General features: G+C 38.6%; 1 protein-coding gene across 1 annotated transcript; it reads left to right on the forward strand.

The window, feature by feature from the left end:
* The first annotated feature begins 2,249 nt into the window (after positions 1–2,249).
* Positions 2,250–7,783, forward strand: LOC123517600. The gene is made up of 3 exons (XM_045277864.1): positions 2,250–2,371; positions 3,910–4,076; positions 7,370–7,783. The coding sequence occupies exons 1-3, from the start codon at positions 2,360–2,362 to the stop codon at positions 7,551–7,553; spliced, it is 363 nt and encodes a 120-aa protein (XP_045133799.1). The 5' UTR covers positions 2,250–2,359; the 3' UTR covers positions 7,554–7,783.
* Positions 7,784–14,783: the final 7,000 nt, after the last annotated feature.

Consider the following 14,783-nt stretch of genomic DNA (forward strand, 5'->3'; position numbering starts at 1 on the left):
TGGCAGTTTCAGCTCATAGTCCCGTTTTGTCTCAGCTACTACTACTACTACTACTACTACTACTACTACTACTACTATCAAGACTTTACAGAGAGAGAGAGAGAGAGAGGATATGGCGATGTTATGGACAAATTAATAGCCATGGGGGTTCTTCACTTTAACCTCCACCATCGATATCTGAAAGAGAGAGAGAGAGAGAGAGAGAGAGAGAGAGAGAGAGAGAGAGAGAGAGAGAGAGACACACACACACACACACACACACACACACACACACACACACACATACCGGGTAGTGTAGTGGTTAGCACGCTCGACTCACAATCGAGAGGCCCGGGTTCGAGTCCCGTTAAGCGGCGAGGCAAATGGGCAAGCCTCTTAATGTGTGTCCCCTGTTCACCTAGCAGTAAATAGGTACAAAATGTAACTCGAGGAGTTGTGGCCTCACTTTCCCGGTGTGTGTTGTGTGTTGATGTGGTCTCAGTCCTACCCGAAGATCGGTCTATGAGCTCTGAGCTCGCTCCGTAATGGGGAAGACTGGCTGGGTGACCAGCAGACGACCGAGTGAATTACACACACTTACGTAGTATATCCTGCAGGGTATGCCGTGGGTTTCAATTTAGTTTCTTCTGCGCAAGTTTCCCAGAACAAAAGAGTGTGCATGACATCTCGACGTCTGTGGTAAAGTAGACCTCTCCCACACACACAGAGAGAGAGAGAGAGAGAGAGAGAGAGAGAGAGAGAGAGAGAGAGAGAGAGAGAGAGAGAGAGAGACTGTTTTTTAAAGGAAGTTTGATGGTTCTAGTGACAGATTAACATGATTTCTTTTTTTGCCAATAGCAAAAAAAAAAAAAGTCTTAGGAATATTTTATTTTAAATCTCTGTAGCCTTTTTGAAATAGTGGCCACATTAACAATATTTTTAAAGGTCTCTAGTTTCAGTCAACAATATTTTTTAAGGCAAGTTTGATGGTTTTAGCGACAGATTAACATGATTTTTAGTTGTCAATACCTTAGGAATATTTTTTTCATATCTGCGGCCTTTTGAAATACTGGTCACACTACTAATATTTCTAAAGTCTTTATTTTCAGTCATAATGATTTTTTAAGGCATGTTTGATGGTTCTAGTGACAGAGTAACATGATTTCTACGTTACCAATAGCAAAAAACACTCTTAGGAATTATTTTTTTTTTTTTCATCTCTGCGGCCTTTTGAAATAGTGGCCACATTACCAATGTTTTTAAAAGTCTCTAGTTTCAGTGTCAATGTTTTTAAAGCAAATTTGATGGTCCAATGACAGATTAATATGTTTTCTAGGTTACCAATAGCAAAAAAAAAAAAAAAAAAAACAGTTAGGAATATTCTTTTCATCTCCTTGGACTTTGAAATTGTGACCACATTTCAAAGTTCTCTGATTTCAGTCACAATGTTTTTCAAGGCAAATTTGATGGCTCTAGTCACAGATTAACATGATTTCAAGGTTCTTGATTTTTACTTTCATCGTTCTACAAGATGCTTTCTTTTTTTCAAATATGATCAAGTGTAACTCAATAAAGATGATCCATATAATTCATTTACAATATTCTTGCAGTGGGTCCAAATGGAGTCAGGATACAATAATATTAGTGTGACTGAAATTTGGGCGTTTCCATTTAAGGGTTAAAATGCCGGTATTGGACTTGGCGGCAAGATGCCAGTGAAAAGAATATTTTCCTCCTAAAAATAAATTTCACCTTCACCTGTAGTAATATCTACAAAAACTGGCGTTAATTAACTGTTTGGAGTAGACAGTGCACATGTACGATGGTGTGGCGGCGTGTATCGCTATGTTGGGCTTTATTAGGCGTTTACTCTTTAACCACGAGCCATTCTCAGACCATTGTTCCTCAGGATTCCTCCGATGACAGTCACTCGGAACCCTGCTGCAATGTTTTGGGGTAGGGGCAGTAGCGTCACCCTTACTTTGGTGACGTCATGCCGCCTCGTGATCCCCTTATTCAACTTCCTTGGTTCCTTACAATAGCGTACATTACCTACGGCACACATACAATAGATGAAAAAAAAAAAAAAATAGATAATGCTAAGAAAAACTTGTGGAGCCATATCAAAATTTATCACCTAAAAATATGATAGATAATATACAGAGACAAATAATCACTAGGACAAAGCATGAAAATAAATTCTAAAAAATAATATAAATAAATATAAATTATGTCGACAAAATAAGAACGTAGCCGAATCGTATGGCGCTCCGAAAGGAAGGTTCAAATACGTCCCTGCCTGGGAACTGACCCACAGCCCACACACCAAAATTCACCATGGACACGGCGCCCAGACTAAAATTACATTAGAAATAAGAAAATGCAGGTCAAGGTGAATGTGTGCTGCCAGGACACCACCTTAAAATAGCAAGAACTGACTCCATTATCACTTCAAATAAGAAGAGGGAGAGACAGTGTGTTCTGGGGAGTTCGTGGCTTTTATGGCTTAAAGTGTTAATTTGTAGTCGCTATTAACTCTTTCTCTATATCTAATCTAAGTCAGTTCTTTCTTTTCACCAGTTTATAGTACCAAGGAAACCTATTTTTTTCCATTTCGGTTGTCATGTTTTGAATTATTACGATTTTGTTTTTATTTAATCTCAGTACTGGGACACATTTTTGCCTTGAGTTTTGTGTACCATTAGACCATTTTATTGACATTAGCAAGTGTGTATGGAGGTCAGAAGATCAGTGGCCACAGTCTTACTATTTTAACCAGGGCACATTTTTACCTTGAGATTTGTGTACCATTAGACCATTTTATTGACATTAGCAAGGGTCAAACATAACCTAACATGAAGGAAATTTATCATAATTAAGCCTAACCGAAACCTAACCAAATTTATTGTAACTTAACTAAAGATAACCAAATTAATGGTAAGTTAACTAAACCTAAGCTAATCTAACTCAATCTTATCTGTCCTTAATGAGAAGCTCACCTTTTGATGTGGTTAAAATGTATGAAAGAATTAAAACCAATTTGAGGTAATTTGAAATGTACATACGTAGCAACATATAGAAACATGAATTTGAATTACTGCATGCATAGTTAATGATTCTGGATTGAGAGTTAGTGAGTGTGTATTAATTTCAAAAGGAATGCACAACTATGGTTCATTTGCTTTTGTATGTAAAAGTAATTTTCCTTCTTTGAGAGTTATATATAATATTAGAGTTTCAAGTGGGACAACCTTATATATATATATATATATATATATATATATATATATATATATATATATATATATATATATATATATATATTTTTTTTTTTTTTTTTTTTATTTATTTATTTATTTTTGTGTGTCAGATGGTAAACTTCTTCAGCAAACCTAACCTAACCTAATTTAACCTGACCTAACTTAACCTAACTTCACTCAGCCTAACCTTGCCTTACGTTATCTAACCTAACCTGTACCTAACCTAATCTAACCTAACCTTACCATACTTTACCTTACCTTACCTTACCTAACTCAACCTAACCTTATCTTACATTACCTAATCTTACCTTACCTTACCTTACCTTACCTTTACCTAACTTAACCTTACCTTACCTAACCTTACCTAACCTAACCTTACCTTATCTAACTTAACCTACCTTATTTTACCTAACCTAACATTACCTTATCTAACTTAACCTAACCTAACCTTACCTTACCTAACCTAACCTACCTTACCTTACCTTACCTTACCTTACCTTACCTTACCTTACCTAACCTAACCTAACCTTATCTAATTTAACCTAATCATACTTTACCCAATCTTACCTTACCTTACCTTACTTTACTTCACTTAACCTATTTTATTTTTTTTATTTTTCCCCAGTCTAACTTAACTGTACCTAAACTAATATAACCACCTCCCCAACAGCCAGTGGTCGACACACAGCATGGTGGAGGCAGTGCAGCAGAACCTGGACAGCCTGCACACCATCTCTACATCTCCACCAACAGTCTGCTCTCTGACCTCCCCATTGACCTGTGTGCCCATATGAAAAGGGTCAGGGTGTGTGAGGTCAAGGGTTATCCACAGATAAAGTGTGTGTGTGTGTGTGTGTGTGTGTGTGTGTGTGTGTGTGTGTGTGTGTGTGTGTGTGTGTGAGATTCATTTTATTTCTCTTATTTCTTATTTTTTTGCCTTTATATATATATATATATATATATATATATATATATATATATATATATATATATATATATATATATATATTGGTGGTGTAGGGAAACTCAGGAGTCACAGGAGTACTTTATTTCTCTAATGTTTCGCCTACAAGGATTCTTCAGAGAATGATTTACAGGCAGCTGACAGAGGACCTATATACTCCTGCGCAGGATCACATCGTGGCAGGCTAGGAAATGGAGCTTGCTGATTGGCCTGTGTCAGGAGGTCTCCCAGCCGTACTTCATGTGTTAGGTCCTTTAATTCCAGCACCATCTTCATAACAATCTTCTGTATCCTTTCCAATTTTCTTATATCCTTTCTAGAGCTGGGAGACCACACCACTGCTGCATATTCCAGCCTTGGATGTATCATGCTTGTGATGATTTTTTCATCATATCTTTGTCCATGTATTGAAATGCCACTCTTAAATTAGTCAACATTTTATATGATAATCCAAATATCTTGCTTATGTGTGTTTTGGGGCCCAGATTTTCCAGTATGATCACTCCCAGATCTTTTTCCTCTTTAGTCTTCATTATTTGTTCCTCTCCCATCAAATAGTTCCATACCAGTCTTCTTTTACTCTTTCCTAGTTCCATTATGTGACATTTCTTGGCATTAAACTCCAATTTCCACTTCCTGCTCCACTCATAGATCTTGTTTATATCTTCCTGTAACAGCAGACAGTCCTCTCTGGTTTTGATAACTCTTAGCAGCTTTGCATCATCAGCAAATAAATTTATATAACTGTTTACCCCAATGTGAATGTTGTTTACATAAATCTGAAACATAATGGGGGCTAACACTGACCCTTGTGGCACTCTGCTAGTTACTTTACCCCAAGATGAGTATGTATCTCTGATCACAGTTTTCCCTTTCCTTCAAATAATCTCTTGTCCATTCTAGCAAAGTTCCTCACAGTCCTCCTATGTTCTCCAGTTTCCAAAGTAGTCTTCCATGAGGGACTTTATCAAAAGCCTTTTTTATATCCAGGTATACTGTGTCCACCCATCCGTCTCTGTTTTCCAGTCCTCCAATAACTCGAGTAGAAGCTTAATAAGTTTGATACACAGGACCTCCCTGTCCTAAACCCAAATTGTCTGTTCGATATGACTTGCTCCTCTTCTAGAAATTTAACCCACTTTTCTTTGATAATTATTTCACACAACTTCCCCAAAACACTTGTAAGTGACACTGGTCTGTAGTTTAGTGGTTCAGTTGCCTTTTCTCCTTTAAATATCAGTATTATGTTAGCTCTCTTCCATTGTAGTGGAACTTTCCCTTCATTTATTGAACTTGTAATTATTTCCCAGATTGAATCCAGTAGTTGCTCTTTACATTCTTTTAACACCCAGCCTGATACACCATCTGGCCCCATTGCTTTTCTGACATCCAACTTATCCAATAATCTTCCAATGTCCTATTTGTGCACTGCAATCTCCTGCAATCCTTGGCAATGCAATGTCCTATTAGGTTCTGTGAAATTTTCTGCAGTGAACACCATTTTGAAGCTATCATTCATTATTTCACACATTTCCTTCTCTGTTTGGTATGTCATCCCTCCTTTAATTATTTTTTCAAATGTTTCCTTGTTCTTTGTTTTGCCATTTATAAACTTGTAGAAAAGTTTGGGTTCGTCTTTCTCAAAGTTTCTTTCTTCCTCTCTCCTTACTCTAATATATTCATTTTTCGCATCCCTGTACTGCCGTCTATTATAGTCATTTCTGTTTTATGAGTTTCTTACAAGGTTTATTTATCTTTTGCCTTTTTAGCTTTTATGCATCTAGCATTGTACCAAGCATGTATTTTTTTCTTAACACTATAAACAGGTACAAATTTTTTTACTCCTTCATTATATTTCTGTAAGAATGTCATATTTCCTTGTACATATTGTCTTTCTGTACGTAATGTTTCTCCACTCAATATCAGCAAAATAGATCCTTAATTTTTCAAAATCTGCTCTTGCATAATTTAATTTCTCTCCTTTGTAGTCATCTCTATAACTTATCCCATCCTCCTCCTGAATTTGCATCTCTAATGTTACATGATCACTTCTTCCCATTAGACTAAGGTATTGTATGATTGGAGGGGGCTCTGGTTTCTTTGTGAATACTAGGTCAAGCTATGGTGCTTCTTCTTTGCCCCTGTACTTTGTTGACTCCTCCACCCACTGATCCATTGCATTAATCATAGTCAACTGTAACATTTCCTCGCTCCACTGTCCAGCATTATCCAATACTTCTATCTCTCTCCAATTTACTTTTTTGCTGTTAAAGTCTCCAACTAAAAGTATTTTTCTATCCCTTCTTATCATGTTATCTTGGCACTTAATCACCTCTCTTTGTATATCTTTGTTTTTCAGTTCCCCATGTATTTGTCTTAGGTGGCACATATGTAACTATAGTTTTTCTTTTCAATTCCTCTGTTTTGATTGTTACTCTCATTACTTTCACTTTGTCCTCACCATATTGCACATCCTCCATACATATATTATCATGAACCATTATTAGCACTCCTCCCCCTTTATCCTTCTTCTCCAGCTATTATGTCCCTCTTTAAAGTTATCATGGATCTGCTCTCTTAGTTTTGTTCAACGATGCTCATTACATCAGGCTTTTTCTCTTTCAAATAATCCCTAACCTCCAACATGCTTGATAACAACCCATCTATATTAGTATAAGTCACTCTTAATTTCTTGCTTCCTCCAAGACCTCCTCTTTCTTCCGTAGATTCCACTGCTTTAGTCTCATATCCAGAACCTTCCTGTAAAAGTTCTTCTCGATCTCTGTCCTTTTCTCTTTTTTTGCTTAGCTTCACTTCTTAGCACTGTCTTTTTTTCCCTCTCCTCTAGATTCATGTCTCTTTTTATCCATATATCCTTGTTTTCAGTATCATCGGCCAACTTCTCTTTCATAGCCGTAATTTCCTCTATTGCCACTTGGGATCTTATTCTCACTTTCATTGGTCTCCTTCCCCCTTCACTGTATCTTCCTAGCCTGATCACTTCCTCCATCTCCTGGTCTAGTTCTTGTGTGCTGTCTGTGTTTTTTTTTTTTTTTTTTTTTGTGTGAGAGAGAGAGAGAGAGAGAGAGAGAGAGAGAGAGAACCTAACCTAATCCATCCATCCACCACCACCACCTCCACCACTGATCCCCCCATCCACCCACAGGATCCACATAATGGTTGGGAAGTTTGTCAAGAACCACACAGAGGGGAAATACACCAGAGTCCCTGAGAAAAACCTCCGCTGTGTTGCCCACCTCTTGAGTCAGGACACAGGTGTTTTAATGGTTTTGGGGCTGTTTTACGGTGTTTTAGTATGTTTTATCAGTGTATTGTGGTGTTTTAAGTGATTTTAAGGCTGTTTTATATGTTTTATAGGTCTGCTTAGGTGTTTTAATTGTGTTTTAGGGTGTTTTAGTATATTTTATGGATGTTTAGGTGTTTGACGGGGAATTTGCCTGATTCTAATCTTCTTTGCATGTCCTCTTGTCCTTCCAGCTTCTTGTGTCACCAGCACCAGGTCTTCCTTGTCTATCTTTTCAATGCCATTTACTATTTAATACATTGTTATTAGTTCTCCTCGTTCTCTTCTATCTAGTAAGGTTGGCAGTCCCATTTCCTTCAGCTTTTCTTCATATGTTAGATCCTTTAGTTTCGGCACTATCTTTGTAGCTATCTTCTGGATCCTTACTAATTTTCTTATATCTTATTTTAGAGCTTGGTGACCACACCACTGCTGCATATTCCAACTTTGGACGTATCATGCTCATAATATATTTTTTTTCATCACATCTGTCCATGAATTGAAATGTCACTCTAATATTAGTCAACATTTTATATGCTAATCCAAATATCTTGCTTATGTGTTTTTTAGGGTTCAGATTTTCCTGTATAATCACTCCCAGATCTTTTTTCCTCTTTAGTCTTCCTTATTTGTTTCTTCAAAACTCACCATTTTTTCTCTCTCTTGACCTATGACTAACACAAGTAACGATGCTGTGACTACTCTTGACTACTTAACTACAGTAAGCTCCCACACTTGGCGAATTAATTAGTCTGGCGAAATTACCACCAAATGTGAATTTCGCCAAGCACAAGTTCTTTATACAATATAAATTGCCTAAAAAATGCCTCAATCAGTCTTTGGTCATTGCCAAAACCTCTCTTTTGATCCCTAGAATACCATCTTTTGAGCTGAAATAAAATCTTTTGCCTTCACATATTAGAACACATGTATAAACCAGACCAATAAACAATAAGTAAAGCTAATAAGACATGATATAAAAGCCAGAATTTGTATCTATGCTAGCAGAACAGAGGGTAGCACACTGCATTCTGATAGGTTTAGAGAGAGGTCTGATGTTACCGGGGTTTGCCGTGCAGCCGCCAGGGGACTGTCAAATTTGAATTCAAATCGCCAAGCGTGCACTCGGTGGTCCGTCGCCACCCTACCACCCATAGTGAATTTTGCCAAGCTGATATTCGCCAAGTGCAGGGGCCTACTGTATTATGGGTTTGTTTATGGGGTTGTAAGGAAACTTGCTGTATTGTTGGGAAATATGCGTTTATTTTTTCATTACAGCATAACTTCTGTATATCTTGGGCTGGCTGACACAGAGACATACACAGCATTGCTGTACACATACATACAAGCACCACCTCTCTATTATATGAGAGGTACTGTGTGTCTGTGCATGTCTTTGATGTATAATAAGGGCACACATACATACAACATTTCTCCCATCCCCCAAATTCTTTCTCTACACACACTACCCTGTCCCCTATTTTCTGATAACCTCACTCCCTCCTCTTTCTGCTACCTCAAAGAATCTCGGACAAAAATAACAATTTTTATTAGTCTTCTTCCTCTCCTCTCCTTATTGATACCTCAAATTACCTCACAGTCTCTCTTCCTCACGACCACTTCTAGCCACTCCAGCCACATAAACCTGAAAAAAAAAAAGAACATTTAGATGGTAGCATTAGTAGTACCAGCAAGGTAGTACTAATGCTACCATCTAAATAACTACTAACCACAACAAGCAGCAAGCTTGTTGGGGGTTATTCTTTAATTATTTATCAATTTTGTTTTTGAATGAAGCAATGGAAGTACTGTTTACTATTTCTGAAGGAAGCTTATTCCAAATATTAACAATTCTATTAAAAAAAAAGTGCTTTGCTTCGTGGGTTTTAAAGCGTTTGGGTGTAATTTTAAATCCATTATTTCTTGTTGTGGAATGTTGTGGAATGATGAAATGTGAAATATTTTTTTAAATTTTGAAAACCTCAATTAGGTCTCCTCTTATCCTGCACTTTGTTAAGCTGAATAAATTTAATGCTTCCAGTCATTCCTCAAACAGCTTGTTTCTCAATCTTGGAATAATTTTGGTCACTCTATGCTGGATCTTTTCCAGTTTTTCAATGTCTCTTCTGTAATACAGTGACCAAAACTGCACACAGTATTTGAGGTGATGATGCACCAATGAGTTATATAAAGTAAGGATATCTTTTTCCGATTTAAATTCAAAGGTTCTTCCAATGAACCTAACTATATATATATATATATATATATATATATATATATATATATATATATATATATATATATATATATATATATATATATATATATATATATATATATATATATATATATATATATATATATATATATATATATATATATATATATATATATATATATATATATATACTCTTCAAGGATGCCTATAGGCGCTATAGGCCATACAGTAAAAAAAAAAAAAGTTACTAAGTAAATGCTTATTGCTAATAACAATGACAGTACATAACATAATATGTATAGGAGTCGTGTAGCTCCTAGGTTAGGTAACAAACCACAACGCCTAAATAAGTTCAAGAACTGTCTGATGGAATCAACAAGTACAATAAAAACAAAATAAAAACAAATATCAGAAAAAAAGAAAGCAAAGACATCATACGATTGTAGAACAAAACAAAAAGTTATACAAATTTATATATTCTGTTGTAAGATCAAATAGGCTTTAATATCCTTCTTGAATATTTAAAAAGTTTTAGTTATAAGGAAAATTTTTTTTCATAAAGAGGCAGACTATTGAAGAGCTTAGGCCTTGTACTATTGATGCTGTTTTTAAAGCATAGTTCTAAAAACTGGACAAATTAGATTAATGTTATTATTTCTAGTGTTTACAACATTATCAATTAATTTCAATATTGTGTTTTGTTTCAGATCTTTTAATATTAGCAATAACATAGAATATTTATGAATACAGGGAAACTTCATCAAGTTTACCTAAGAGAATATATAATTAGTAAAACCAACTTTTTTTTAAGGAAAAAGATGCATCTTAAAATTTTGTTTTGGGCAATGGTTAATCTGTTAAGAAAGGATAGCCACGTGTACGCCCATATTGAAACATAGTACATAAGGTTTGGGTGACAAGGGGTATAATAAACGACTATGCTGATAGTGTGGGTAAGTTATTACGAATTCTATACAAAATACCAATATTTTTGAAAAATTTCAAACATGCCTGATCAATGTGGTGTTTAAAATTTAAGTTTTGATCTATGGTGACTCCAAGAAATTTTGTGTGGATGACTTGTGTTACTTGAGCATCTAGTACAGAGGTTCTCAATCTGGAGCTTGCAAACCCCCAGGGGTTCACAAGATTTCCAGGGGTACTGAGATGGCTGATTTAATGATACATCCTTTGTAGAATATATTTGCCTATTGAGTTAGTGTCAGTCACTAAATTAACATTCTGTTCGATGTCAAATTACTGGGGGTTCGGGTAGATATAGTCTTATAACTCAGAGGGTTCTTAACGAGAAAAAGGTTGAGAACCCCTGATCTATAGTCTAAAGGCATAAACATTTCTTCCTTTACTGCCCAACCTACACCAATGAAAGATCCCCAAACACCCCGCGTCCTTCCCAGAAAATGAAGAACACCTCATTAGAAAAGTATTTTTTGAAAAATCTAGTATAGAAGAAAATAAAGAAATAATATATTTTTTGAAAAATAAGAGAACATAAAGTAAAAAGTTTAAATAATGATTAATTACAGCTACAGACCCAGACAAAACCCAAACCAAAACACATAAGGAAGTGCTAATATCCAGGCTACACTTCTGCCTATAAACTAAACTGAGCTGATTACCATGTTCAGGCTGTGGCAAGACAGAGCTTAGGAACACGGCGATGAAAACACTACAGCACCCTCAGACTATTTCTGTTTCTGCCGCTAATTTTCTTTATTTCTCATAAAGAAAACCAAACAAATATTGCTCTACTCATTCCTTGTGAAGAATTAACCTGTGCAAAAGCGAGGTGAAATGTGAGTTAAGGTTCCGTGCTGTATTTAAATCTCTAGAAATGAAAGATCTTGGTACACCAGACAATTATGTTTTGCTCTATATGATGTTAGTCGTATAAACTCAAGTAACTATAAAGAAATACCATGGTAGAATAAGAACAGAAAAAATACAGGAAAGAGTAAAAACAAGGTAAATCAATAGATACATTGTAATACAGTGTTTAGAGACGACTACTCTGTACCGCAAGACGATGCGGACTCTCTCCTGAATTAAACCAGCAGGCGAACACTGAAAATGTGACAGCTTGGGTCCTCTCCTATTGACATCAATCAAGCTATTACGGTTTACTCAGAATAGTAATATATTAAACTTAGACGGACCACGGGCCTGATGTGTTTCAGATGTGGCATTTTGTTATAGTACCTATATTTCCCACTATATAGCGACTGTTTAGGACAGAAAAACTATAGATTCTGGTAGATATGCAATAATGTTATCTATCGATCTTCAGTCTTAAAGTAGGGGAAAATTACAAATATTGATGCATTTCTTTTATAGTCATCCTTGCTTCTCGAAAAGGTGCACGAACTTAGAAAAGGTTGAAGAACACTAAACTATACCCTGAGAAAAAATACAGTAAAAGAGATAAGATAAAAATGACCAACATCTCTATTATTACGGAGGCTAAGAATAATACCAAGACTAATTAAGTAATTCAGAGATAACGAAACGAACGACGATCACGAGAGCTTCCACGATAACAGTGTGTATGATAAGATGTGATTCCAGATTCCTCGATAGCGCTCCGAGTTTCCAAGATAACAATGCCATTCCAGTTTCCTTGATAGCGATGCGAGTTTCCAAAATAATGATGCCATTCCAAGATAAAGATGCCATTCCAGTTTCCTCGATAATAATGCGAGTTTCCACAATCAAGATGCATTTCCAGTTTCCACGGTAAAGATGCGGGTTTCCACGATGTCGATGCGGTTCCAGTTCTCACGATGCGATTTCACGACACAATATTGAAGTCCACTTGCCTACACAGGTACTGAGACGAACCCTTTCACCCAGTAAAGGGTCTACCCCAGACCCTTGGGTGCGAGTAGAGTGACGCTGCCACCTTCCTGCGCCGCAATTGAAGTTCACTTGCCTACACCGGTACTGGGACGAACCCTTTCACCCCGTAAGGGTCCACCCACACCCTTAGGTGCGAGGAGAGTGGCGCTGCCACCTCACTGCGACGCAATTGAAGTTCACTTGCCTACACAGGTACTGAGACGAACCCTTTCACCCCGTAAGGGTTCACCCCAGACCCTTGAGTGCGAGGAGAGTGACGCTGCCACCTCACTGCGCCTCACACGGGTAGCCATGAGCAATGACCCGCCACACACCACTCCCCAAACACTGTCAGTGAGTCCTTTTCACCCCGTAAAGGACCACTGGTATTGTCAGTGCCTGGTGCATGGCGCACAGCGTGCCCTCGTTCATGGCGAGTTGTTCAGCACGGTGTCATTATAAGCAGAGGTCCCGTACACACCACTCACCACCAGACTCTATGCAAGGAGCCCTTATCACCCCTTAAAGGCCCCTCACGGCATCATCTGGTGGACGGTAGACACGGCAGACTGCTTAAGGCGACCCCTTGCCTAGTGTGAGGCGCTGCAAGTTGACGACAACCAGTGAGCTTGAAGCCGCAAAGGAAAATGAGTCCACGTTAACAATGGGATTCCACGACAGGTTGCGATTCCAGTGTCCACGGTAAAGATGTGTTTGTCGAGGATAACGATCCGTTTATCGAGGCTAACGATGCGGCGATGGCGATGGCGAAACGATTCAAAGTATTATTACCTACACAGGTACTGGGACGAAACTTTTCACCCCGAAAGGGTCAACCCCAGTCCCGTGGTTATGAGAGCAGTGACGATGCAACCTTGCAATGCCTCACACGGGTCGCCATGAGCAATGACCCGCCACACACCACTCCCCAAACACTGTCATGAAGTGAGTCCTTTTACCTAACCTAACCTAGTCTAACCTAACATAACATAAAGGACCACTGGTACTGTCAGTGCCTGGCTCATGGCGCACAGCGTGCCCTCGTTCATGGCGAGTTGTTCAGCCCGGTGTCATTATAAGCAGAGGTCCTGTACACACCACTCACCACCAGACTCTATGCAAGGAGCCCTTATCACCCCTTAAAGGCCCCTCATGGCATCATCTGGTGAGTGGTAGACACGGCAGACTGCTTAAGGCGACCCCTTGCCTAGTGTGAGGCGCTGCAAGTTGACGACAACCAGTGAGCTTGAAGCCGCAAAGGAAAATGAGTCCACGGTAACAATGGGATTCCACGACAGGTTGCGATTCCAGTGTCCACGGTAAAGATGTGTTTGCTGAGGATAACGATCCGTCTATCGAGGCTAACGGTGCGGCGATGGCGATGGTGAAACGATTCAAAGTATTATTACCTACACAGGTACTGGGACGAAACTTTTCACCCCGAAAGGGTCAACCCCAGTCCCGTGGTAATGAGAGCAGTGACAATGCAACCTTGCAATGCCTCACACAGGTCGCCATGACCAATAACCCGCCACACACCACTCCCCAAACACTGTCATGAAGTGAGTCCTTTTTACCTAACCTAACCTAGTCTAACCTAACCTAACCTAACGTAAAGGACCACTGGTACTGTCAGTGCCTGGCTCATGGCGCACAGCGTGCCATCGATCATGGCGAGTTGTTCAGCCCGGTGTCATTATAAGCAGGGGACCCGTACACACCACCCACCACCAGACTATGCAAGGAGCCCTTATCACCCCTTTAGGGCCCCTCACGGCACCATCTGGTGAGTGGTAGACATTGATCTCTTGCTTATGGCGACCCTTGCCTAGTGTGAGGCGCTGCAAGTGGACGACTAGTAGTGAAGCTTGAGGCCACCAAGGAAAAGGAGGACCTGCAGCCAGTTCCCTGCCTTGGGCCCCAGGCCGGACCCGACAGCCACCTCCTTCCCCCGTGCGGCGCCCAAGGCCGTCACGGCCCTCAACAACTTTAGGCCGAAAGTTCTCAATCGTCGTTTTAATTTTGATTCGAATATAAAATCGTCGATGGTAAATGAAAAATAGCTTTGGTCTGAAAGTGTGCAAGAGTTAGCTGATTAATGAAACAAGGTGAGGCAGCTTTGCTCCGGAGTATTTAGTGTACTTTGCATGTTGCTGCCGTGAATGTGTACGTGTTTGTAGGTAACTGGATAGAAACAGTAGA

The sequence above is a fragment of the Portunus trituberculatus genome, chromosome 42 (assembly GCF_017591435.1).
Source record: "Portunus trituberculatus isolate SZX2019 chromosome 42, ASM1759143v1, whole genome shotgun sequence".
Lineage (NCBI taxonomy): Eukaryota > Metazoa > Arthropoda > Malacostraca > Decapoda > Portunidae > Portunus > Portunus trituberculatus.

Bases quoted from the DNA above. Each gene is read 5' to 3' on its own strand.
- LOC123517600 (XM_045277864.1), top strand. The intron at 4,077-7,369 runs GTGTGTGTGTGT...ATCCACCCACAG, and splicing joins AAGGGTTATCCACAGATAAA to GATCCACATAATGGTTGGGA.